Source organism: Mandrillus leucophaeus, unplaced genomic scaffold, assembly GCF_000951045.1.
Source record: "Mandrillus leucophaeus isolate KB7577 unplaced genomic scaffold, Mleu.le_1.0 Scaffold205, whole genome shotgun sequence".
Taxonomy (NCBI): Eukaryota; Metazoa; Chordata; class Mammalia; order Primates; family Cercopithecidae; genus Mandrillus; species Mandrillus leucophaeus.
The window spans coordinates 33,652-59,107 of record NW_012102088.1 but is presented as its reverse complement, the minus strand read 5'-3'; the positions used below and the strand labels follow the sequence as shown (position 1 = coordinate 59,107).

The window sequence follows — 25,456 nt, the reverse complement described above, 5'->3', positions numbered from 1 at the left end:
ATTCACATTAGCCAAGATGTGGAATCAACCTAACTGTCCATGGATTGATGAATGGATAAATAAAATGTATATATGTATAATGGCATACTTTTTCAGCCTTTAAAAAGAAGGAAATGCTGTCACTTATGACAACATGGGTAAACCTGGAGGACATAATGGTAAGACAAACACTGCATGATCTCATTTATATGTGGAATCTAAAAAAGTTGAACTCATACAAGTAGAGAGTAGAATGGTGGTTGTCAGGGGCCAGAGAAGATGAGCTGATGTTGGCCAAAGGATGCAAAGTTTCGGTTAGATGGGATTAAAAAGTCCTGGTGATCTGTTGTACAGTATAGTGACTATAGTTAATATATACTTGAAAATTGCTAACAGGGTAGATCTTAAGTGTTCTTCACACACAAAAGTAATATGTGAGGTGATATGTTAATTAGCTTGATATCCTTTTTCAATGTATATGTATATTGAAACACCATGTTGTACACTATAAATACATACAATTTTTATCAATTATATCTTAAGAAAAAATTAAATATTTAAAATGTGTATTTTATTTAAAATAACAGTAGTAAACTTACAGGTTAATGGAAGCAACATTTTTAATGAAAAATAACAATTTTCAAAACCAAAGGTTACTGAGAAGAAGGGCATTGTTTCACATCTTTGTAAATCTCCTTAGCATCTGACTTAATACAAAACAGCTGGATTCTCATCTGCTTCGGCCTTCAATTTGTCATGATATCACACACAGGTCATACAGCCTCAGGCAAACTCCACTCCACACTTGGGAAACAAGTGAAAACTGTTGTAGTTCATAGAAGATAATACTTTTGATTGAGATGGTACTATGATGCTATGAGTTTGTGAGTTCACAATTTACCCTCCTTTTAATATAAACTTGCAATAATAGGAATATTTAAGATATCCATATGGGTCAAAACTTGAACAGCAAAATGCAAGGATATGTGGAATTGAAAACATAAACCTTCTGAACTAATGATCTTGAAAAAGGCAGAGGAAATTAGGAATCTGACTGCTCTTGGGTAATGAGGTTCAGAAGCACCCCATGCATATTGAGGTCCCAGGCTCATTGTGGCAAACAGGCACCAGATTGGGACTCTCCTGACATAAAAGGAACCTGGAAAAACAACAACAACAACAAACAGTGATGGTTACCCAGGTTTTTTACTTACGAGTGGTGGCAGGGGCGTGAAAAAACAGAGCCATGCAGAGAGGATCCAGCCTAAGCTTTAATCTTGCTCAGTGACTAATACGCACCTTTTTTCACATGGCACAAAATCCCCAGTTGACAATACATGATTGTCGCTGGACTATGCTTCTCATGGGTGAGGTAGAGACAGTCAAAAAGACGTGGAGGGAAGAAAAGTTCAGAGAGGAGGGGAAACGATAACCCATAGGAAAAACACTTAGAAACTAAACTTGCAAAGCACTGGGTTAAAGTTAGGAAATCTTAAAATGAACAAGACAGCAAAACCAGCAATCGAGACATGAATTCAGTCCTTTCAAAATGCAATTCAAAATAGTGTTAGTGTGACTTTACGATTTTTGAAGCAATAAAGAATAGTGTCCATGAAATGTTCATCCATTTGAGAAAGGTAGATATTTTAAAAAGGTACCAATTAGAAATTATAGAACAGAAAATGTAGTTATTGTATTTAAAACATCTAGGGAAATGCTATTACCAGATGCCGTTAAAAAGAGGAGTTACTCAGCACAGAAAACAATGTGAAAAATAGAAAGATTGAGACAAATGGAGGATGAATTAAGATGGGTCATTATACTTTATAGGTTGAAAAGAGTAGAAATGGGATGGCAGAAAAGTTGTATTTAAAGACACACTAGCCCAAGAATTCTCCAGAGTGGAAGAAAGACCTTCATTGTTCACATAAATCCTGAGCAGGATAAACAAAAATCTATACATAACATCTATTCTGAAAGCTACCGGGGCAAAAACTAGGTGTTATTATAAAGGAACGTTATGTTGATGCAGACCTCCTCATCAGGTTTGTTAGAAGAGAATGGAATAATATCTTAGGAGAGAAGATAAAGGTTACCTAAGAATTCCATACCTGGCTAAAATGTCATTCAAAAATGTCTTATAAAGACATTTTTAGAAATACAAATAGACTACCTTATACACTTCCTGAAAGATACATTTAAGGATTTATTGCAATGAGAAAAAGTAAACCTAGAGGAACGAGAACTGAGATTCAAGAAACAAGAATGAGTGAATCAATTCTTGAACTAAGCCAGTAAATATAATTAATCATTAACTGTAAAAATGGTTTTCCTTTGTTTATAAAAAAGGTATAATTAAAATTCTAGACAATATTAATGAAGGTGGGAATGGGAAATCCAGTGAATTGCTGATGTGTGCCGTTTGCTTTAGTGCTTTATAGTCTGTTAAAATATATATGCTTGTGTGGAAATTAGGAACTTAAAGATAGACAGTGAAGTAATAAATATAATTGAAACCTCCCAAATAAGCAGAAGGAAAACAAAACTTGATCAATTCCGTAGAATGCAGGAAAGGAGAAAATAAGTGACAAAAAGCGTATTAAACAAATACATCAATAATTAAAAATGTAAACAGATTAACTTTCCTGTGCTTCTCAACAGAGTCATGGCCTTGTTTGCACCTAAAAACATAGCCTTGAAATATATATAAAGCAAAAACTATTAATTATAACGAGTGGTGGATAAAACCATAGGAATATTGGGAGATTTTATTATATCTAGAACAGATAGATCAGGCAGACAAAAAATTACCAAGAATACTAAAAATCTGAACACAGTTAACAAGTTGATCCTATGAACATAAATAGAAATTGATACCTAACAATTAGAGAATACTCATTCTTTTCTAATATATTGAACAATTAAAATTAACCATATCTTAAGGTCACCAAGGATGCTTTGACAAATGTGAATAGTAGCATATGGGCCATACTATATGAGTATAATGCAGTTAATTTGGAAATCTGTATTCAAAAGATAGTTTTTTTCCCCCACGATCTTTGACCCCTAAACACGTTTCTTCATGTCGCAAAGAGGAAATCTACTGGAAACGGAAACAGTGAAATACAGAACTGAACAAGAAAGAACTAGAAAAAGAACAGAAATTAATTACATGGAAAAGAAGGAAGAATATAGTCAACAAAATCAAGTCATTTTCAAAAGACAGAACTGGCAAATCTTTAGCAAAACTGATGGAGAAACCATGGATAGATTAATAATATTAGTAATAGAAAAAGGGGCATAATTCTCAATGGAGAGGAGATTATAAACTATGGTAGAGAAGTAGGATAGCAATCCAAATCATTCTATAAGGCTGTTATAACCTTGGTAGCAAAACCAGACAAGGATAGTGTGATGGAAAAGTGTAACTCAGTAGTACCCAGCTGCATGTGTGTATGAATCAGATCCTCATAATCAAGATCAAGCAGGGTTTAGGAATACAGTTTTCAACATAAAACCTGCTTTATTCACCACATCATCAGATGATGTTAAATAATATAATCTTCCCAGTGGATGCAGAGAAGTCATTATATAAAATTAAACTTATGATAAAAATTTTAAAACCTAGAACTTAAGGGAATTTCCTTAACCCCCAATAAAGAGACTGTACAAAACAAGTTTGCAATGAACGTTTTTACTTCTTAGTAAAGATGAGTATCCCCTTTCAAATAGAGGACAAGACTTGTTCAATATCACCCCAGAAGTCCTAGCCAATGCATTATGTTAATGAAGTGAGATACGATTGTCAATGAAAGTAAAAATGAAGTCATTAATTAGCATGTTAATATTTTAAAGATATAGGAACATTTTTTTCTGTAGAAAAAAAAAAAGTCAACAAGTTCACTGGATCCAAAGTCAGCATATAAAAAGCAATAGCAGGCCAGGTGCGGTGGCTTATGCATGTAATCCCAGCACTTTGGGAGGGCAGGGTAGGCTGATCACAAGGTCAGGAGTTCGAGACCAGCCTGGCCAACATGGTGAAACTCTGTCTCTACTAAAAATACAAAAATTAGCCGAGCATGATGGCACATGCCTGTAATCCCAGTTACTCAGGAGGCTGAGGCAGGAGAATTGTTTGAACCCGGGAGGTGGAGGTTGCAGTGAGCTGAGATTGAGCCATTGCATTGCTAGCTTGGGCGACAGAGCGGGACTGTGTCTCAAAAAAAAAAAAAAAAAAAGGCAATAGCAGATACTCTTCTCAAAAATTCATAACCCAAATCAAGTTGTGAGAAAATATCAAACAAACTGAGTATTCTACAAAATACTGAGAAGCTGTCACAGCCTTGGGGAGCCTAGGGAGATTTAATCACTAAGTGTAATGCTGTGTCCAGACTGAGATCCTGGAACAGAAGGAAGATAGTAATGGAAAAATGGGTGAAATCAAAATAAAGTCTGTAGTTTGTTTTCTGCTAATTATCTCTTCTTTTTGACAAAGTAGCAAGGTTACGGAAGGTATTAACATCAGGGAAAATGGGGTGGGGAGGTTTTGTACTATCTTTGCAACTTTTTTGTAATTCTGAAACTATTAAATAACCAGTTATACAATTAATAGGGGGAAAAAAGGACCTCCTAAAGTCAAATAAGGCCTTTATAGGAAAAAAAATTACAGTGTATCGTTGATGGCCATAAGAGATACGAGTAAATACTGATATAGAGGATGGTCAAAGATGAGAGATCTTGATATAATGTTTTCAGTTTCTCTAAATTGCTGTGTGGATTTAATAAAATGTCAGAATCTCAATAGGATAGTTCATCAGACTTTAAAAGCTGCTTCTAAAAATCATTTGAAAGATGGTGGGCTAAGAGTCGGATAATTTTGAAAGACAAGGTAGGGCCAGACACTTTGAAAAACAAGGCAGGGCAGTCACCCTTTCAGATACCGAGATACTGTAAAGCTGTAATAATATGGTGCCTTAATGCACAGAGATAGAGAGTTCAAGCACAGACCTGCTCATATACAGAAATATGATACAAAGTCAGGGGAAAATTAGATCCCTAACACAGAACATAGGCAAAAATAACCATAAAGAAAACTAAAATGCACAGCTATTTGAGTATCTTTATGACATCAGTGTGGGGAAGAATTTCTTAAATTAGGCATTGAAGGAAAAGATTGTGAAATTTTACAGCACCTATATTTAATTTTCCTCTAAGACAAAAGATAATGTTGGCTCTTCTAATTTTGGGCTTTTGGACTTTAAATGCAGTTGGGATGGGGGGCAGGAGGTCATTCAAGCTGAAACATGACATCTTTTTTGCTTTGCAAGATCACCCTTAATACTGGAGGAAGGGTTTGGAATGGAAGAAGGGTTTTTGTAGGAAGATAATGTTCCTTAGGACTACCATGGAAAGGGAAATCATGGGACAAATTTGGGATTTGCCTTAGATAGGGTCAGCAAGACTTGCTGATAAATTGGATGCTGGTGGTAAGGAAAAAAGGAACGAGAACAATCGTGAGGCTTTTTTGTTTGTTTGTTTTTTGTTTTGTTGGTTTTTGTTTTTGGCTTCAGCAACTGGTACTGTTTATAGAAATGGGGAAAGGGGAAATTAATATTTGAAATGCTTTGAGTTACCTGATAGACATCCAAGGGGATCAGTCAGTTTCCAAGCAAAAGACTGCACTTTTGTGGACCGTCCTGTGACAGAGGATTGGAATTTGGGAACCATTGGTATGCAGGTGGCATTTAAATTATGTGACTAGGTGAGGAGGGAAGGGTTATTACCTAGGGAGTGGACATTGATGGAGAAGACTAGTGACTAAGTTCTGAGGCAAGACCCTCCGGTGTATAGATGGTGAGCAGAGCAGAAGCCATTTATGACTGAGAAGAGACCACTGATAGGGGGGCGGAAACCAGGACCATGTAATTGTCACCAAAAATAAGAGAAGATAGCGTGCGATTTTGTTTTTGTTTGCTTGTTTTAATGAGGATGTTGAGTATTACTGAGAGATAAAGTGAGATTAAGAGCAAGTTTCTTGGTCACATAAGGAATTGCTGAAATTTGTCAAGCAATTTCAGTGGGTTTGGAAGGGATGGAAGACTTTGGGGCATATATGTTAGCAGGGGAGAATGTATGGTAAGACCTTTGAGTCAGCGACAGTAGACTGCTGTATCAGGAGGCATTTTCAGGGCCAAGAGGTGCTGAGCAAAGGAGTGGTAACTGCAGGAGCTCTGAGAGCATGTGGTGTCTGGTGGAAATTAACGATTCAGGATCCAGAGAGAAACTGGTATTGCAGATAGAGGCCTTTGAGGAGAGAGGGGGATGACGGAATCCTTAAAATATGTTAAAATCACCTGCAAAACCTAAACCAGACATTAGGATCCCTTGGGAACCTGAAAAACAAAGATCTCTGTGGGACACTGGGAATCCGCATTGTTTAACGGCTCTCCAGGTGAGCCAGATTTGAAAATCTCTAACCTAAGTCAGGGTACTGCCACAGTCACTTTCAGTCTTCCTGCTGGGAACTTGTTTTGAATGTGTATTTTCATAAGCACAGTGTTTTCATTCGTATATTATGTTTATGTTGCACTGCCGGGCGAAAAGAGACTGTTGATGGTCTAGGGAATCTAAAACACGTAAAGCAGCTTCTCAGTGTAGCAAGCAATCACTGATAACTCCTTGAGTATAATCAAAGTTTAATTTGGGGTATTAAAGTCTGTGTGCTCCTTAGGTAAACAGCTTTTGGTAATTAACCACATCTTGCAGATTTTTTCCTTTAAAGTTAAAATCATACAGCATTTTTATTAGCCACTTAAAATCGCTGTATGTAAATTTACCAGAATACAGTTTAATTCTTTTCTATGGAGCACAGTTTTGGTGGTAAAAATGATGCTCCGTGAATATCTCTGTATAGAATCTTCTGTATATCTCTGTATTTCCTTTGCTTTTTTAGTTCCTTGAAAGTGGAATAGTTGGACCAAAGAGTATATTAGTGAACTTTTAGTAATTCATTGATTTTACTGCCAGAGAAGAGATAAGTATTTCTGCCAAGGAAATTCACAGTATCGATGGCAGAAGGGAAGAATCCCTCTTCCACCCCACATTCCTTGTCCCTAGAAGTAACCCATTAACAATTTCTTGCCTACCCTTCCAGCAGTTTTACCTGTAGTTGGGTTTATCCTTAAAAAACAAATATATGAGAAAACACTTACTTACCAGTTCGTTTCTACAAACTTCAGTAACTTGTATATTTCACTAAATCTATTGAGCATTCGGTCCTTAATAATCCCATCCAACTCTACCTCATTATTTTTATCTCTCATTTTCTCGCTGTTTTACTAAATGGCAATGTAGTGGGCTCACGCAGTGGAAGGTCTGTATTGACGGCTGATGGGAAACAAGTCAGCAGTGTGTGAGACTGCCCGCTCCCACAAACCGCACGTGCCCGGTGTTTCAGGTTTGCATTTCTTTATGCAAATAGGTCGTGATGTTTCCTTCGCAGATCGGCCAGCCGTTTGGATTTTCTTGCGAATTGCCAGTTTTGTCCCCTTTGCCCATTTTTCTGGCTTGGTTTAGTCTTTATCTCGTTGGTTTCCAAGAGCTCTTCATTTATTAAGGAAATTAGCTCGGTGTCTTTCATGTGTCCCAGGCGGAGAAGTCTTGTCTTCCCTGTTGGTCTTTAGACGTTAATGTATATGTTTTTGCGGCAGGATTTTCATTTTTTTCATTTAGACAGTTGTGTACATTTGTCCCTTTATTCTCCGGCGGTTTTACATTTGAGCATCTCAGTAGGGTTTCCTCCATTTCGACCCCCATTTCTTTGTTTGGGGGCTGCACCCCCACCACCCAACCCACCCCCCTTTTCCAGACCCAGCTTTGGGGTCTCTCACGGCCACTCCCTGACGTCAGCCCCCAGCCTTCGCGCCAAGCCGTTGCTGTGGCAACCGCAGCCTGATTGGCACATCACAGGGCCGTGGTGAGGGGGCCCGGAGAGGGCGGTGAGGCTGCTGATTGGCTAGCACAGAAGCCCCGCCTCTGCAGAGAAGCCCTGACAAGGAGGCGTCGAGCGGCACCTCGGTGCAGAAGCCTGGGAGCTGCGGGTGGAGAGGTTTGGGAGGCGCGAGAGATGTCCACCCTGGGCTGGTGGCGCCGCCGGGCGCCAGGCGCCATGTGGGTGCGCTAGGCGGCTGTTCGCGCCCGAGGCTGCGCTGCACTGAGGTGAGGTGAGTGCGCCCTCGGCCGCCCGGTGCACCTCCTGTCCGCCGGACCTTGGTGTAACGACGGTGCTGTGCCGGAGTGGCCGTCTTGCCGCAAGCCCAAGATCCCCGCGGCAAGCCAGCGACCCTTGTGGCAGGGCGGTCCGGCGGACCTGGTACATGGCCGCCCACTGCCCAGTCCGGGAGTGGGCACAGTGGCGGCCGGGCTGTGGATGGTTGGTGCGTTTTTGGGGCAGGGGTGGGCGCAGCCTGGGCTGCTGCGTTGGTGCCGCCATCTTGCGGGCCGGGGTCTAAGGGGCTGCTGCGGGTCCTCCGCTCCTTCCGGACTGGCCGGGGTCCACCGCAGCATCCCGGGGGCATTAGGGCAGACAGCCAGGGGCTCTGTCACGGCGAGTCCAGCAAGGTGGACACCAGTGCCATCCCTGTTGCCGCGGTGGAGTGCGGCTCTCGGGAGCCCTGGGCTGCCTGGACTGGGTCTGGGGGCTGCAAGAATGCCCCTTCCTGCGGGCTGCCATCGGCCTCACGGCGCTGGCGTGCCCGGCTACCCTCTGGGGGCGGGGCCTGTTTGCCGCAGTGGTGGTGGGAGGGGCGAAGGCCGCCAAGGTGGCGGGGCTGAGGGCTGTCCTGCCTGTAAGGGGTTTTCTTTCCCCGCCCTCTCGGGCGCTATCTTAAAGGAGGGCGGCTGAAGCTTGCGGCGCAAGCGCTGCCCTGGTTGGTTGGCGGCAGATGGGGCGGGGCAAGGCTAAAGTGACTGTGGGTGGCGTTGGATGTAATCGTCTGCTCAAGCCCCACCCACTGGGTGACATCTTTTCTGAGGGTGGCTGAGATTTGCCGCGCAGGCGCTGTTCTGGTTGATTGGCGGCAGATGGGGCGAGGCAAAGCTGAAATGACTGGGTTGCATTGGCTGTAATGGTCTGTTCCAGCCCCACCCACTGGGTGCCATCTTTTATAAGGGTGGTTGAGGTTTGCCGAGCAGGCGCTGTAACTGTTGATTGGCAGCAAATGGGGCGGGGCAAGGCTGAAGTGACTGGGTAGCGTTAGATGTAATGATCCGCTCAGGCCCCGCCCAGTTGGGCGCCATGTTTGATGAGGGCTGCTGAGGTTTGCTGCGCAGGCGATGCCCTGGTTGGTTGGTGGCACATGGGGCGGGGCAAGGTTGAAGTGACTGGGTAGCATTGGATGTGACGATCTGTGCACGCCCCACCCGCTTGGACGCCATGTTTGATGGGGGCTGCGGGCCCCACTCTCTCGGACGCCATGTTTGATGGGGGCTGTTGAGGTTTGCTGCACAGGCGCTGCGCTGGTTGGTTGGTAGGAGATGGGGTGGGACAAGGCTGAAGTGACTGGATAACATTGGATGTGACGATCTCAGGCTCCGCCCACCTAGGTGCCATGTTTGATGGGGGCTGTTGAGGTTTGCCGCGCAGGCGCCGCCCTGGTTGGTTGGTGGCACATGGGGCGGGGCAAGGCTGAAGTGACTGGGTAGCATTGGATGTGAAGATCTCAGGCCCCGCCCACTTAGGTGCCATGTTTGATGGGGGCTGATGAGGTTTGCTGTGCAGGCGCCGCCCTGGTTGGTTGGTAGCAGATGGGGCGGGGCAAGGCTGAAGTGACTGGGTAGCATTGGATGTGATGATCTCAGGCCCCTCCCACCTAGATGCCATGTTTGATGGGGGCTGCTGAGGTTTATTGCGCAGGTGCCGCCCTGGTTGGTTAGTGACACATGGGGCGGGGCAAGGCTGAAGTGACTGGGTAGCATTGGATGTGAAGATCTGCTCAGGCCCCGCCCACCTAGGTGCCATGTTTGATGGGGGCTGCTGGGGTTTACTGCGCAGGTGCTCTGATTGGTTGGTGGCAGATGGGGCGGGGCAAGGCTGAAGTGACAGGGTGGCATTGGACCTAGTGGTTTGTTCAAGCCCCACCCACCTGGGCGCCATCTTTAATGGAAGCGCCTGAGATTTGTTGCACAGGCGCTGTCCTGGTTGGTTGGGCGAGGCAAGGCCCGCCCGCCTGGGCACCATCTTTGATGGGGGCAGCTGAGGTTTGCTGTGCAGGTGTTGCCCAGATTGATTGGCGGCAGATGTGGCCGGGCAAGGCTGAAGCGGCTGCGGGTGGCATGGGCGTGATGGTCTCCTCAAGTCCCGCCCACCCGGGCGCCATCGTTGATGGGGGTGGCTGCGGTTTGCCGCCTAGGTGTGGGGTTGTCCACAGGGAGGGGCGGGGCCGCGGCTGCTGTGCTGCCTTCTCTGCGGTGGTGGAAAGCTGTGGAGTACCACGCCCGTTGGGTTGTGTGTGCTGGTCGCCGGGCTGTTTTGCCAGTGGGACTGGCTCGGTCCCCGCATCTGGGGGAGCCAGGAGACCTGCCTAGAGAGTTTGCCGTAGCGGCCGCGGAGCCATTTGTCCTCAAGGACACGGCGACGGTTGTCAGCGTGCTCGCTGTGTTCTTGGCTAACGGTGGCAGAGGCTCACCCCTTCCCCTCTTGTTGCCTGACCAAGACTTTGTTCACCTCAGGATGTGTGTGGCTCCATTTTGTGTCTGGGGGCGGCTTGGCGGGGGAGCTGCGTGGCGGGTTGCGCAGGCGCCCTGCTGGCAGGGCTAGGGGCGGGGGCCCAGGACCGTTCTTCGGGACTGATAGGGCGGAGAGCACCCCTACCTCCACTGCCCCCGCCGCCTCCACGGTACTGTCTGTGCTAGCCGCAGGGGGGCGCCCGAGGTTGATTGCGCAGGCGCCATCTTGAGTGACACCTGGGTCGGCCCGAGGACGGGCATGAGGGAGGGCTGTCTCAGTGACTGGGAGCTGCCGAGCCTGGTCCACTCTGGCGCAGTGTTTGGCTACAGTGGGGCACGTGAGGGCAGTTACACAGGCACTGGTTTGAATGACTGCTGGGTTGGCTGTAGGGCCCGGTGCAGACGAGTGACCCGGGGGCTGCATGGCCCCGCCCACCCTGTGGCATCATCGTGGCTGGTCATTAGGTGGCAGCCAAGGTGTACTGTGCAGGTACCATGCTGAATGACAGGCTGGCTGCAGGTGCGGGCCTGAGGGAGGAGCTGCTTTGTCTTGAGTGATTGAGGGGGGCCATAGCATGTGTGTCTTGTCTGATGGAGCAGCCTGCATTCAATGTGACGGGTGCACTGCAGAGGCGCCATTTTCGAATGACAACTGTGTTGGCTGTAGGAGTGGGCGTGAGCCCCGCCCACCCTAGTACCGTGTGTGTGGGACGTTGGCGGGGGCAGCAGAAGCGTACTGCGCAGGCGCCATCTTGAGTGACAGCAGGGCTGTTGGAGGGGGCTGAGGGGATTTCAAGGTAGGCGGGGCCGTAGAGCCTAGTTCATTCATTCTGTGCCATCTTTGCCGGCTCAGGGGTAGGGCCTGCGCGGGAGCCTTCCTGAGTGACCGCGGGCTGCACTGGCGTGCCAGCTGAGCCCTGCCCCTACCATCTTGGGCAGCGCGCCTTCATGGCTGGTGGCGCCGTAGTTCCTCCAGGGGGCGCCAAAGCCAGGCCTCGGGAAGCCGGCGAGTTCAGCTGCGCAGCCTTGGGACAGTGAGGTCCAAGGCCAAACTCAGAAGTTTTAAAAGATTTGGGGAAGGGTGGGATTTTAAGTGAGAAAATGGAGGAGGTGCACTGTGGGTGTAAGATTTGGGGTCTAGGTGATTTGGAGACTCTGGTGGTGAAGGATTTTCTCTCAAAATCCTACAAGTGGAGCTGGAAAAATTCAGGGCTGCAGGTGGTCCTGAAGGAGGGGCAGTGCCTTGGAACTAGGAGGCTGCCCTGGGCAGGTGGGGGTGTGTTTGAAGGGGCTGCCCCAAAGGTAGGGTGGGTCCTTGGGAGAAACTGTTCATGAGCAGAGCCGCTAGAGGGCTGCACAGCTTCCAAAGCTTAGTTTGGGTGGGGACCTCCCAGCCCTAGCTCTCCTACAAAGTCCTAGAGCTCACTTACCTAGCCCTGGCTCCACCCAAGGAGATCTGAAGTCAGCCCTTTTGTTTTATTTGAGGTAGGGAAAGTGACACATATGACGCTTCCTTCCTAGCCTGTCATCATTTCTTTTTTTTTTTTTTTTTCAGACAAAGTCTCGCCCTGTCACCCAGGCAAGTAGTGCGGTAGCGCGATCTCGGCTTGCTGCAGCCTCTGCCTCCCGGGTTCAAGTGATTCTCCCACCTCAACCTCTCTTGAGTAGCTGGGAATACAGACGCGCACCACCCTGCCCAGCTAATTTTAAATTTTTAGTAGAGCAGGGGTTTCACCATGTTGGCCAGGATGGTCTCGAACTCCTGACCTCAGGTGATCTGCCCACCTTGGCCTCCCAAAGTGCTGATTACAGGCGTGAGTCACTGCACCCATCCTTTGAATAGTTTTTAATAAGCTCTTTAACCTCACCAAAATATGCTCACCTGACTCTTGGAATATAAACCAGCCCCGTAATCATGAAGGTCCTTCCCCCAGCGACCTCTAATTGATTGAACACATACTCTGAGGTGCAGTGGGACTTGAACTATGTCCTACTAGTCCACTGAGAGCATGTTGATAAACCCTAAAATATTTCACATGATTAAGAGTATCATTACCTAATAATAATGATAGGATAGCAGTCCTAACATAGGGATGGCCAGTGCCATAAATGGGGTTCTTGAATTGATTCCTTAATCTAGAGCCACAGGGAAGGTTGTAAGACACCCCAGAAACTGACTTGAATGCTTTTGATGTAACCTTGTTGGAGAAAGTCTATGAGTACATCCCAGGGTGTGACATGGCCTAAGGGGGCTATACCCATGGCCATTCATCCTGGATGGGATGCTATTTATGGTCTCGTTTGACCTGTGCCATCATAGAAGATAAATGTGGAACTGTTGTGCTATTGTTCCCCCCTGAGGAACCCAGCAACTGCAAAATAAACATGGTGAATCACATTTTCTTTTCCTCTACAGCTTTGCCTTCTTGATCTTCCATCCTTCTTGGAGACGACTGGCGAGAGGAAGAGGGACTAGGTCCAAACGCTAGGTGGCTGGGTCCAGGTGAGTTGAATTTCCTCCTCACAGTGCCACATCTATCTTTGAAGTGACCACCGCACTTCCTTACTCTGACACTTTCCTACTGCACACGTGTTCCACATAGCCACCCCAGCACCATTTGTGCCCTCTGAGAATGCCCAGACTCTTCTGGTGGATTTTGTATTCCCTAGAAATTCTCCTTGGCCTCACACCATCCATTTCAGTATCCTCCCTCTTTTTCTCATACTCAGCTACTGCTTCAGGCCTACTCTTTTTCTCTTACCTGGTGATTAAAGAAGCATGAGAGATTCATCCACTCATCTGTGAATATTGACCAAGTGTGTACTTTGTGCCAGGTACTGGGACATAGCCCCCATGGGGGAAAAGAAGTGTTTTCACAGAGTTTTTAGTCTATTTGGGAATTAAAGCTGTGGAAAACATAATTGTTTGATTTATACTTTTGCAAGAGAACATCTGCTAGCAACAGCCGACTTAATCTTGGAGAGGCCACATAGGGGCCTCCCTGAGATGGTCAAGAACGTTAAAGCTGAGCCCTGAAGGAGTGTGAATGGTGTGTGTCATGGGGAGAGTAGTATCAGCAGAGGGGACAGGGATGTTCTTGAGAGATGCAGAGAGAGAGGAACTGAAAATCCAGGATTCCTAGAGCAAGGGAATCATTAAGTGGCATCTGACTGAGGTAGGAAGAAGGTAAGTTGCGGCTTCATTGTGAAGAGACTTGTAATCGTGGTAAGTAACTGGGCTTGACCTAAAGTGCATCAGGAAGCCCTTTTAACCATGGGAGTATCATAATCAGATTTGTGGTTTTAAAAAGATCATCTGGTTACAGGGTGCAGAAGGGGAGGGTGGACGCAGTGGGTGTGAGGAGGCCACCTTGGGCCTGGGTGAGAGATGGTGGCTTGGCTTGTGGTCATATCACAGGGAGGAGCGAAGTGGGTAGATTATTTGAGAGGTACTAGGAGGGAGACTCCACAAGACTCACTTTCTCTGTTCATGGCCTGCTGACTGATTCAGAGCAGACACAGTGAGTCACATGATACAGGGAAGCAAGCACATAGCCAGGGGTTGTCTGTTTATTTGTTAACAAGCACTGATGCTGGGTCTGATCCAGGACAGGATCATGCGAGGCTTGGAGTCTCTAGAAGTGAGTGGCATAATCTCTGGCCTCAGTGTCTACTGAGTGGAAACTACTCCCATCACAAGAAGAATAAGGATGTGTTTACCAAAATAGGTGGCTAAGGTGGTGGTGGAATACTGCTTGGGGAGAAGCTAACATCACCAGGTGGGCCCTTGGGATGGGTTGGTGTATTCCTGGCCTCAGTGAATGCTCAGGATATCCATTATGGTGCTTAACCCTGTGGAGACTTGGAAACCTCCTTTGCCTGAGAGCTCGTGTTGGTAGATCCACATTAACTAAGCTCGAGAGACTTAAACCCATGCTAACATGACTTGTAACAGGATGTTCTTTTTCCCACAATTCTGGTTTATTAATTCATGGTAGGCGATCAACAGTAGCAGGGACCCAGGTACTCAGCAGTGTGTATGATCGGCAGATTCTCTCCCTGTGGGCAGACCTACATGGGAAACACAGCCATAGTGAGAATGTTGCTTGATGAGTGTGGAATCAGAACCAAGAGAATGTGGGTGAACTTTCATAGCACTGGTTTGTAACACAGCCTGGTGCAGCCATGTAGTCACAGTGAAACCCTTGCTTAGGGTTGCCAAGACACCACAAGCCCCTTATCTAACATCCTTGCCCTCCCCAAACTCCTTTCAAGTTAGGTCTGATGAGAGTTGTTCACTATCCTGTAGATGATTGGATGGACCATGCTTTGTGGCCTACTTTTTAGTACTCCCTCCCCTTAAAAAAAATAAGATCAGCCAATTATTGTTATTAGAATATAGTCAAATAATTTCATACTGTTGTGGAAGACATTTTGTCTCTTTTAAAGTAGCTTTATTTGTCTCGAGCCATTTTGTGCTGGTCGTAAGACTGAACTCTTAGATATTATTTCCTCTCTTTCTAAACTTTTGGGGAAATCTCTCAAGGATGGACAACGACAAGGAGATTTTGCTGCAGTGTGGTAAGTGCTAAGCTTAATGTGGTAGAAGTAAGCCCAGGATGTTGAGATTATCTGAGAGAAGCCAGCCAACAGACCAGAGGGTGGAGGTTGTGGCCTTTGAGATGGAGTTGGTGGTCATTTACTCCTTGCTCCCACATAAAGTTGTTCCCTCTAAAGCCCCTGTGTCCCACATGTACCTTATTCATGGGTGATTGGACCAGACTGGATACCTTAGAGCAGTGGTTCTCAAAGAACAGCTCCTGGAGTGGTGGTAGGAATGCTTCTTTCCTGGGGAACCACAGACCTCCTGAGTCATCCCACCTGGAAAGGTAGCTTCGTGTTTCATAAGCACCCTAGGCAACTCTTCTGCACGTCTGAGTTTGAGAACCACTGCCCTAGAAGGAATCAGGCTGTAGCATGCACTTTCATACTGAGAATTTCGATGAAAGGACACTTGCGTGTCAGGCATTTAAACTGGGAGGTAAGGTAGGCCTGGGCTGGGACAGCATCTTACTCCATGTGCATGCTGAAGTAGAGAATGTCGGTCTGCAGAGAGAGGCAGGAGAATGGAGCAAACAAGAAGAGAGAGGCGACCACACACCACGCTGTCCCTGAGAGACGAAGAGAGTAACCTCCTCGGTTCCTGACTTTAAAGTTCTCAATTCCAGCCCCCTTTTAATGAGGTAGGTAGAACGAGTTAGGGGGCTGAATCTAGGTGCACCATGGTGAGGGACCAAAGTAAGTAAATGGAAATGAGACTGAAGGAGACTTGGTGGATTTTCTCCTGCGTCAGATGGGATGTGGGAGCCTGAGGCCAAACTGGAGTCACAGGATTTCTTCTCACACATGGTACCAGACGCTTTCTAGTGCATGATGTGTTCTTTAACTAAGTTCTTCCCTGCTCAGTTGAACACTGACCCATCATTTCTCTGATTAAAGCCATAGATCTTCCCCGACTTGATGGCAAGGATGCCTGATGAGTTTCATCTTTTCATATATTACTTGTGAGACCCATGCTTTTAATTTCTACTCATTTTAATGGAATAGAAGTAAAGTGTCATAAAATATCCAAAGAATGGCATCAGTACCACCATCCAGACTTCAATGGCAGTGCTGTCTTACAGCAGGCTGCGCCAAGCTTATTCTGTATACAGAGAGGTTTCATGTGTAGATACCTAAGGAACAGATCCTTTGGAGATCAAAGAATGCCAGATTCCCAGAAGCACTCTTCCTGCCTGGCTGTGTAAGGGATCCTTTATCAGTGGCCCCATCACTTGGCGCCTCTCCTCCCTCCCCTTGAAGTTGGTGACCTTTCTTTGTCCCCTGGCCCAGTGTCAGCTAGCCCTTGTGTGCTGCTAACTGCAGTTGGCTACTACTTAACACTGAGTCCTGCTCTGAAGAGAGAGCAGAGGGAGATGTGGAAGCTTTAGTAATGAGGGGTGTGTGGGAGCCCACCTTCAAGTCAGGAAGGAGATGGATTTGCCCTGTGGCCAGAGTTCAGTCTTGAGCCATACGATGGCTAGACAGCTGTCAGTGAAGTGAGGATTTGGGTGTGGAGCCTAATGCCTACTAGCCCCTCCATGGTACAGTCACTGGAGAGGGGAGGTACAGATGGTGACCACAGGGTACCCTCGGTGGGAGTGCTCAAGGGTCAGAGGGAGATTGTATTATGGGGACCCCAGCAGGGAAAAGGGAGGGCCTGATGTGCTGCAACAAGCTGGGCAGGAAGGAAAACAAACCCCCTAGGAAACAGTCATTGAATTTACTTCATTTTTATATTTAGTTTTTTTCCTGATTGGGAAATTAAAATAACATTTTAAATAGAGATGGAAAAAGAAACAGAGACTTGTTATTATTAATCATTTATTCTGATAGACTTCCCCTATTTCATAAATAGTCTTAGTACAAGTGTATGTGAGTTTTCTTCCAGTTTAGTTTGTATGTAGTTTAGTTTGTATGTACTACCATATGTTTAACTATTTTTTACATACATGAGATCATGCCATTTATCAAACATTTCACACTCAAGGTCTCCATCTATAGCTTTGCTTTCTGAAAATTGCATTATATTCCATTGTGTGGACACTATCATTCTCTGTGTACACATAAATGGGAATATTTGCAGTAAGAACAACATATGTATAGATTTTAAGATTTATTAACAGCAACAAACTTAATCAGTAGGTGTGGCTTGCAGTTTCTATGGTGAATGTTTTGCAATACCTGAATGTAGTGCTGTGTTTTATTTTTATAATCAGAAAATAAAGCTGTAACATTTCTTGACAACACGACTTAATGGTTATGTAACATTTTGCTAAATACTTTGTTTTCATTCCTTGTTTAATGAAAACTCAGGAGGGATGCTGATTTTTTGGGTGCAGTAACTTACTTAGAACAAAATATGTTTGTCATTGGCCCTAGTGGCCTTAGCTTTCCAGAAATGTGTAGTTGAAATACCTAATTTCTTAGGGGATGCTCCGTGCCAGCAGTGGTTATATTGGCCTTTCCTAACGTCAAAGGCCAACTCTAATTCTAGAAATGCATGCTTGAGTAACCAAACACTGCAGTGTCAGCGGTCCTGTCATGGCCTTTTTGTTAAAGTTACCCTTTGCCATGTAGTTGTAAGAAAGTTCCTAGTTTGTATTTAAATAAGGAGTCATTTTCCAGTCCTTTGTTATACGTTAAGTCCCCATGTGTCTGTAGACTCTCACACAGTTGAATTCTGGACTCTGTTATGTCCCAGTGGTATATTTGTCCCTGTGCTTATATCCTTATATTGGAAGAAACACTTTATTTTCATGTGTTGGAGTCATTTTACAGACAAACCACCTTCCACTCCATATAGGCCTTATGCACGGTTGTCTTGATATTCTTGTACATTTATTCTTCCAGAAGAACTGGATTATCGGTTTGTCAAAACTCCCCACCTCAAAATAAAAAGGAACTTTTAAAATGTGATACACATGTCTTCATGTATTTATTTCAGACTTATTGCCCTTCTGTAATTTTTTTTTTTTTTTTTTTTTTTTTTGGTGATGTGGTCTAGTTCTGTCACCCAGGCTGGAATGCAGGGGCATGATCTTAGCTCACTGCACCCTCCCGCTCCCAGGGCTCCCCCTGCATCAACCTCTCGAGTAGTTTGGATTACAGGCGCATGCCACCACCCCTGGCTAATTTTTGTGTTCCTCTGTAAACTTTTGAAATTTTGTTTGAAGTTGCAGATAACTTTGTTAAACTGATTTATGGAGATTTATTTATTTGTTTTGCTATTAATGGGAATTATTTCTCTTGCTGTATTTACTCATAAGGTTTTGTAGTTCAAAATAATGCTGCCCCCATATTTATACTTTTTTCTTCAGTTGCACTAGCTAGGACTTCCAGGGTCATGTTAAATTGTAGTTGTGATGTAGCTGTCCCTTCCTTGTCCCCACTTCCAGAGGAACACCTTTAGGGTTTAATAACATGCTTGTTTGCATTTCTTTGAGATAAGTATTATGCTTAGATGGTCTCCTGCGTTTACTCTGCTAAGAACTTATGAGGAAAGGCTGTTGAAGTTTGCAAATTTTTTTAACTTGAAATACTGCTCATGGGCTCCCCTTCCCCTTTCATCCTTTGTATAACAGTTTACCTTTATGGGACATCCTCCTTGTATTCCTGGAATAGCCTTTCAAGATCATAGGCTATTATTTGGACTTTGTTAGATTGGGTTTATCAAATGTTATTGCATCTATGTGCAAATGTTTATTGAACACCTATAAAAATACAGAGATGAAAAAGGTAGCAGAGTCCTTGCCCATGGGGCCTTGCAGTGGGGTATAAATACAGGTGCTCTGTAGTTCTGTTGGATTCATACATCTTCAAGCACAGCTCTGATTAATAGGCTACATTTTTACTGATGGCCCGTTTAGGCCATCCTCGGGCAGACTAATTCCTGAGCCTTAATGTTTCATTTGATAGCATCAGACAAGCCTTTAGACCTTTCTTCCTCTCAGCACCTGCAAACACATATCTTCTGTTTTCTTCAGTGGTAGGCGTGGCTGTTGCCATGGAGAAGCTGGCCTGGGGAAGTGGGGGCCGAGTGGGTAGAGCAGTTATGCTTTTGATTGGCCAGACTCGCTGTCACAGAAGGTCACCTGGGATCTGATCTTCCCCAGGCAGGGTAAGGTAAGTAATGTGGCCCTGGCAGGTGCAAGTTCAGCATCTGGCCCCATTGCTAGTTGCCCTTTGGGCGGCAAGTAGAGGATGGGGTGAATCCAAAGCTAAGGGTTGGGTCACGCGGCCAGGAAGGCAGCTAACCTAATTGCATATGGCCCACTTTGTGTCAGGTGGCCCTGCAGGAGAAGGCTGACCAGCACTTCCTCTTCCTGCCTTTGGCTCTGGGTTGCTCTAATGTGACTTGTGTTAGGACTGTGGTTACATAGCAGTAACACAACCGAACACGTTTCCCTGTCAGTCGTGCTCGTCCCTTCCCACCATTCCATGTATAAAATGTGTTACCTGCCATTATTTTGTGCTCGAGGTTTTACCTTTTACAAACCAGAAATTAGCTGTACATACAAAGGTTAAAACATAGTGTGCAGCTGACTTTGTTTTTTGTTGTTGTTGTTTTTTTTTTGAGATGGAGTCTAGCTCTGTTGTCCAGGCTGGAGCGCAATGGTGCAATTTTGGCTCACTGCAACCTCCACCTCCTGGGTCCAAGTGATTCTCCTGCCTCAGCCTCCCGAGTAGCTGGGGTTACTGCCACCACGCCCAGCTAATTTTTGTATTTTTAGTAGAGACAGGGTTTCACCATGTTGGCCAGGCTGGTCTCGAACTCCTGACCTCAGGTGATCCACCCGCCTCAGCCTCCCAAAGTGCTGGGATTACAGGCGTGAGCCACCGCACCCAGCTGCAGCTGACTTTTTAGCTTTTTTTTTTTTCTTATTAACATTTTATCTACTTGGCTATATTTGTTCTTAAATGGAGAATTGCTGGTTCAAAAGAAGTAGGTGGTTTTTTTAGTAGCTTTAAACAGTGGCCAAAATGGGGTCCAGAAATGTGGTTCATGCCTGCATCAGCCAGCTTCTCTACGCCCTCACTAGCAAAAATTTTCATCTTTTAAACATGTGCCCATTCGATAGGTCAAAAAAATGTTTATTGTAATATTTTATATTTCTTTGATTTCTGATGTTAAGTAAGCGGCCTTTATTATCACTAATTTTATGAACTTTGTGTATTGGTGTTGTTTATTTTCATATTGGGCTATTTTTCCTAATGCCAAAAACCTTTTACATTTCAAATATTAACTGTCATCTATGGTATAAAATACTTTCCCCCTCACTTTTTGGTTTGTTTTTACTTTGGTTGGTTTTTATAGTGCAGAAAAGTTGGGCCCATCTTTATTTTCCTGTGTCCCACGTGGTGGCCTTTCAGTGGTCTCTGCCACTGGAATTATGCTTGAGCATTTGCCTGACTGTTCCTGTTCTCTGCTGTTGTAAACAGTGCTTCTGTGAACACACTTTTGAACCGTATGTCTTTGTGCACATGGGCAGATGGGTCTGTGAGTTAGATTTCAGAAGTGGAATTGCCAAGATAGGGGATGGCATTGTATTTATGTACTGACAGTTGATGGGTATAATTGAGGGGTATATTCAGATTGCAACTGCAATATCATAAGTATTTATTGGATCTAAGAGGTTTCAAAGTTGATTCTTTGGGGTTTTCTAAATTGACTTTCTCATGTCCCCTGCAAATGGCCAGGTTAGGGTATGACCATGGATTCAAGCTGCGGATGGTGAAGGGGAGGGGAGGGGAGGAGAGCCTGGGCTCGGCACCAGTGTAAAGATGTTACGGCTGCCTGCACCCACTCCGTGGGTAGCACAACCTCTAAAGGCCTCTACTAATAGTTTTGTTTATTGTTTTAACTTTGAATTTGTTTTTTTGACTAGGTAATACATGCTCATGGTAAAATAAAAATAAAAACAAAAAACAAAGGGAGAATATACAGTGAAAAAGTAAGTTGCCCTCCCTTTCCTGGCCCCTAGTTCCCTTACCCAGAGGCAACTGCTATTAGTCATCATTAATAGTCTCTTATATATCCTTCTAGAAACCGTCTGTGTAAGCACATCTGTTTTTAGTTTCCTGGAATGCTGTATACAGCGCTGTGTTCGGTTTCGCACATAACTATGTTAGAGATCATCTCATATTCATTTATTTAAGGTTGCCTTGTTTTAAAGGGTTTTACAGTAATTCATTGTATGAACATAACGTATCTTGTCTATTAACAACACTTCAGTGAATATATTCTTACACATAGGCCATTACATATCTCTGAGGTAAATTTGTAGAAGTAGAATTTATAGGAGAGGGAGGATATGTGCACTTCTAATTTTGTTAAAATCTGCATTGCCACAAGCAGTATATGAGTGCCTATGTCTTCCCGCACATACAAACATATGTTGCCCAGCTTTATGATTGATTGTTTTGTTTCCAAAGCCCTTTCTTTACTCCCAAATGAATTTCTGCTGCCATGGTGGGAAGTTGCTCAGGTCTGATTTTTTTTTTTTTTTTTTTTAAGTTTTTCTGTTAAAAAAATAACTTCAATTTTTCAATGGCTTCTATTAACCGAGGGCCAAGTTCTATTGGCCTGGTCTGAAAATCTTGAGCATGTTAAATGAAGATTGTGTATGTTTACTCTAATCCTGAATGTCTTGAGGAAAAGCAATGTGTTTTTTTTTTTTTTTGGCACAGAAGTTGGCATCCACCTTGTGACAAGATACATGTGGGCATTCAAGTGGTCACATAATTAATTGTAGGAAGTCCTCCATCTCTTTTCTGTGCTCTGGAATGGTTTTTATGGCATGGTAAATATTTTATTCACAGAAAGTTTATTTGGGAAGTTGCTCTTTACATTATTTCAGCTTTTTAGATTTCTTCCCTAGTGGTCATATTTTTCTCTGCTTCTTGAGTCAGATTCGGCTATTTGTATTTTCTTCAAAAAAAAAATGTTATTTCCTGTTGAACTCTGTAAGTCTACCATTCTGATATATAGCTTTTACCTAGGATACTTTATGCTTCAATTCATGTCTTTTGGGGAGAGAAATTCACATAATGTAGAAGCATATATACGTATATAGATGTTACGTAAGGGAATGTTAGTTTTATCTCTGTGCCTCAGATGTGTGTTTCTTGTCTTACTGTAATTGGGTAGAACTCCATAGAATAATGTTCAAAAATAGCAGCATTAAGACTTTTATTTCTGCTTTCGTGAGTTTGGTTCGTGGTTTCTTAGTGGTATCTTTGTCTTGCGTTTTTGACTTGTTCTGGTTTCATAAAGACAGTTTGAAAGCTTTTTATTTCTCCTGTCTGGCATGGTTTGTATAGCATGGGAATGACCTTTCCCTGAAGGTATAGAAGGCATCACCCCAGTGCTATTTGAGTCCCCAGTCATTTGGGGAGTTAATTCTCTGACACTCCTTCTATATGTCTTTCATATTCTTAGTCTATGTATTTCTTCCTTTAAAACGTCTGCAGGTACCTGTGTTTGGCTCTCTTCCTGTGGATAACTGCTTGGTCTGAAGTTCCAGAAAGGATCCTGTTCCCAGACAGGTGATTACATATCTGAGGCTGTTTTGTTGCCTGAGGATGAGGGCTAGTATCATCTCAGGTACCAGAGTGTTCTCCTGAGCCTGTCTGCCATGTGGCAGAGTTGGGCCGTGTGTCCTTGCCTGTCTCCCTCACAGGCACAGACCTCTGCTCTTGGCCTTTCCTGGGTTAGAGTGACCATGTCTGAAATGTCACACCAATCATCTGGAGCCTGGACTCTCTGGCCTGCTGCCTTCCCTTGCTTTGGGATTCTTCTGCCCAGCAGAGCATTATCTATGTTGTGCTGTCTGTGGTGTCTCAGTCCTATGGAGAAGGGCAGCAAGGGAATAGTCCAGTCGCTAAGGTCTTCAGGATCGAGGCATTTGCACTGGATGGTGCCCAAGCTCCATGGGATAACTTACAAGAGAGAGCGCGGGAAGGCAGTTTGCATAGTGAGGGAAGTGGGAGCCCGTCACTGAGACGAGTAAACATGAGTTTACTACCGCAGTTACCACATTAATTTCCAAGTGATAATGTCTAATTGAGACTCTGAATAATGGAAACACCTTCAGTTTTCTTTTAGACTTTTTTAAATTAAAAAATTTAAACTTGCTTTCCTTTTAAAACAAAGGGAGAAAATTTTTGTTGCATATGGTTTTTTTTTCTTCTCTGGAAGTAAAGCCAGTAGGTAGTTTATGCTCCCAGACCTCGATTTCTTTCCCATATTGCCCTACTTAGTTGCACCAGTTGTGCTGACAAGTCTTAAAAATACGTAATAAAACGTAAATGATAGCACAAATGCTTTAAGGGAAACGTATAGCTTTACTTGGTTACGTAAAAAAGAGGAGAGATTGGAAATCTTTACGTTTATATCCAATCTCGAAAGTTTAAAAAATGGAAGGGGGCAGATAATAAAATAAAGACAAGGAGATAAATGAACTAGGTAAAGAAACAATAAGAAAGGAATGTCAAAACAGAAAGCCGATTCTTTTAGACAGATGAGATCTTTGATGAGATTGATGAAGGGCAAAAGAACATGCAGTAGCGTCAAGAGGCTCAGTGGTCACTTGTCACTGTCTGAGGGAATAATGTCATGTTACCTAGAGTTGAGTACTTTTAATATTTTTGAGTGGTCTTCCATTTTTTACATGTTGTATACTGTGTTTTAATGATTGTGTTAAGGGAAGAAATGTTAGGGGAGGATTTGCCCCAGCTCCTACTTCCCTTTTCATTTTTGCTAATAAATGTGCTGACATCTGAGTGTAGTACTGGCTAGGGCCTTGAACGTTTCTCTTGTGCCTTGCATTGGGCAGTTAAGTCTTTTTAGGTATCTTAGTTTATTTCAGCTTCACAATTCTGAAAGGGATGCAGGTGCTGTTATTCTCGTTTCTCAGATTACAGGGACAGACTCTAGGGCATTAGACAAGTTGCCCACAGTCACCTAACAAGTTAGTAGCAGACCTAACTCCTCAGGAGTAGGTCTATGTGAAGCCCAGGGGTCGTGCTTGTAACTGCTGTGCTGAGGCCAACTTTGTGCAGTTGTTTGTCTATTTCCTGGCGACTCCCATATCCCAAAGCATTGTTGATGCCCCTGGTAGGGTGGCCTTCACTGCTGCCTGGTCCTCAACTTCTGGGACATGTGTATATCTCCTTACGATCTACAGGTCCCTGAGTACTGACGGTCAGGGGCTGCCGCGTCTTTCCCGTTGACTCATGTTTGGTTCCTCCAGTGAAAATTTTACTTAGAGAAATGCTGTCTCCAAAGCACTTGTCTGCCACCACACCTAAGAAGTCCTGGGCCCCAAATCTGTATGAGCTAGACAGTGACTTGACTAAGGAGCCGGATGTCGTCACAGGAGAAGGTCCAACTGACTCTTAGTTTTTTCATCAGAGGTTTCGGAACCTAATCTACGTGGAATTTGTTGGGCCTCGGAAGACCCTGGTCAAACTCCGAAACCTCTGCCTTGGTTGGTTGCAGCTGGAGACTCGCACTAAGGAGATCATCGAGCTCTTGGTCCTTGAGCAGTACCTGACCATCATCCCTGAAAAGCTCAAGCCTTGGGTGCGAGCAAAAAAGCCAGAGAACTGTGAGAAACTCATCACTCTGCTGGAGAATCACAAGGAGATGTACCAACCGGAAGGTAAGAGTTTCCATGGGGTGATGGTGGTCAGTGCAGGCCTCAGGCGTGCCCTGCGGCTCTCAGCCTCCACTCTTCCAACTTGGTCTGGGCTGGATTATTCTCTGTCCTGGGCAGCGGTGGGGGTGTCCCGTGTACTGTGGAATTGAGCCGCATCATGATTTTCTGGGTGTGACCACCACAATTGTCCCCGCACGTGCCCAGGTATCCCCTGGCAGCCAAAACTGCCCTGGCGCAGAACCACCATCCTGAGTCAGGAGAGGGAAAGGAGACACCTCTGTGGAAGGGAGAAAACGTCTTACGGCTCCTGCCCTTTTGGTGTGGCGTGCTAGGAGATTGCCTTCTGGCTTTTTGTGTGAGGTCGGGGTGCTCACAGCCACCATGCTCCCCCCACAGTTTTTAGTATGTCAGGAGTGGTTGGAAGCCACTAAAGGGTTTTGAGCTCAACAATGTCAGGATCAGGTCACTCCAACCATGTGTGTGTGTGACAG

General features: G+C 44.8%; 1 protein-coding gene and 1 long non-coding RNA gene across 2 annotated transcripts in view; one reads left to right on the top strand and one right to left on the bottom strand.

Moving 5' to 3' along the window:
- Nucleotides 1-534: 534 nt before the first annotated feature.
- On the bottom strand, nt 535-7,985 carry LOC105539391. The gene is made up of 2 exons (XR_001006039.1): nt 7,195-7,985; nt 535-1,138 (listed from the first exon to the last, which is right to left on the bottom strand). It is a non-coding gene; the product is annotated as an uncharacterized LOC105539391 (long non-coding RNA).
- An 89-nt stretch (nt 7,986-8,074) lies between these two features.
- PEG3 (paternally expressed 3) overlaps nt 8,075-25,456 on the top strand; it is a 30,446-nt gene continuing 13,064 nt past the window's right edge. The window contains 3 exon segments of the mRNA XM_011979637.1: nt 8,075-8,201; nt 13,121-13,207; nt 24,492-24,968. Of these exon segments, the coding sequence (XP_011835027.1) occupies nt 24,578-24,968 (391 nt within the window). The 5' untranslated portion in view covers nt 8,075-8,201; nt 13,121-13,207; nt 24,492-24,577.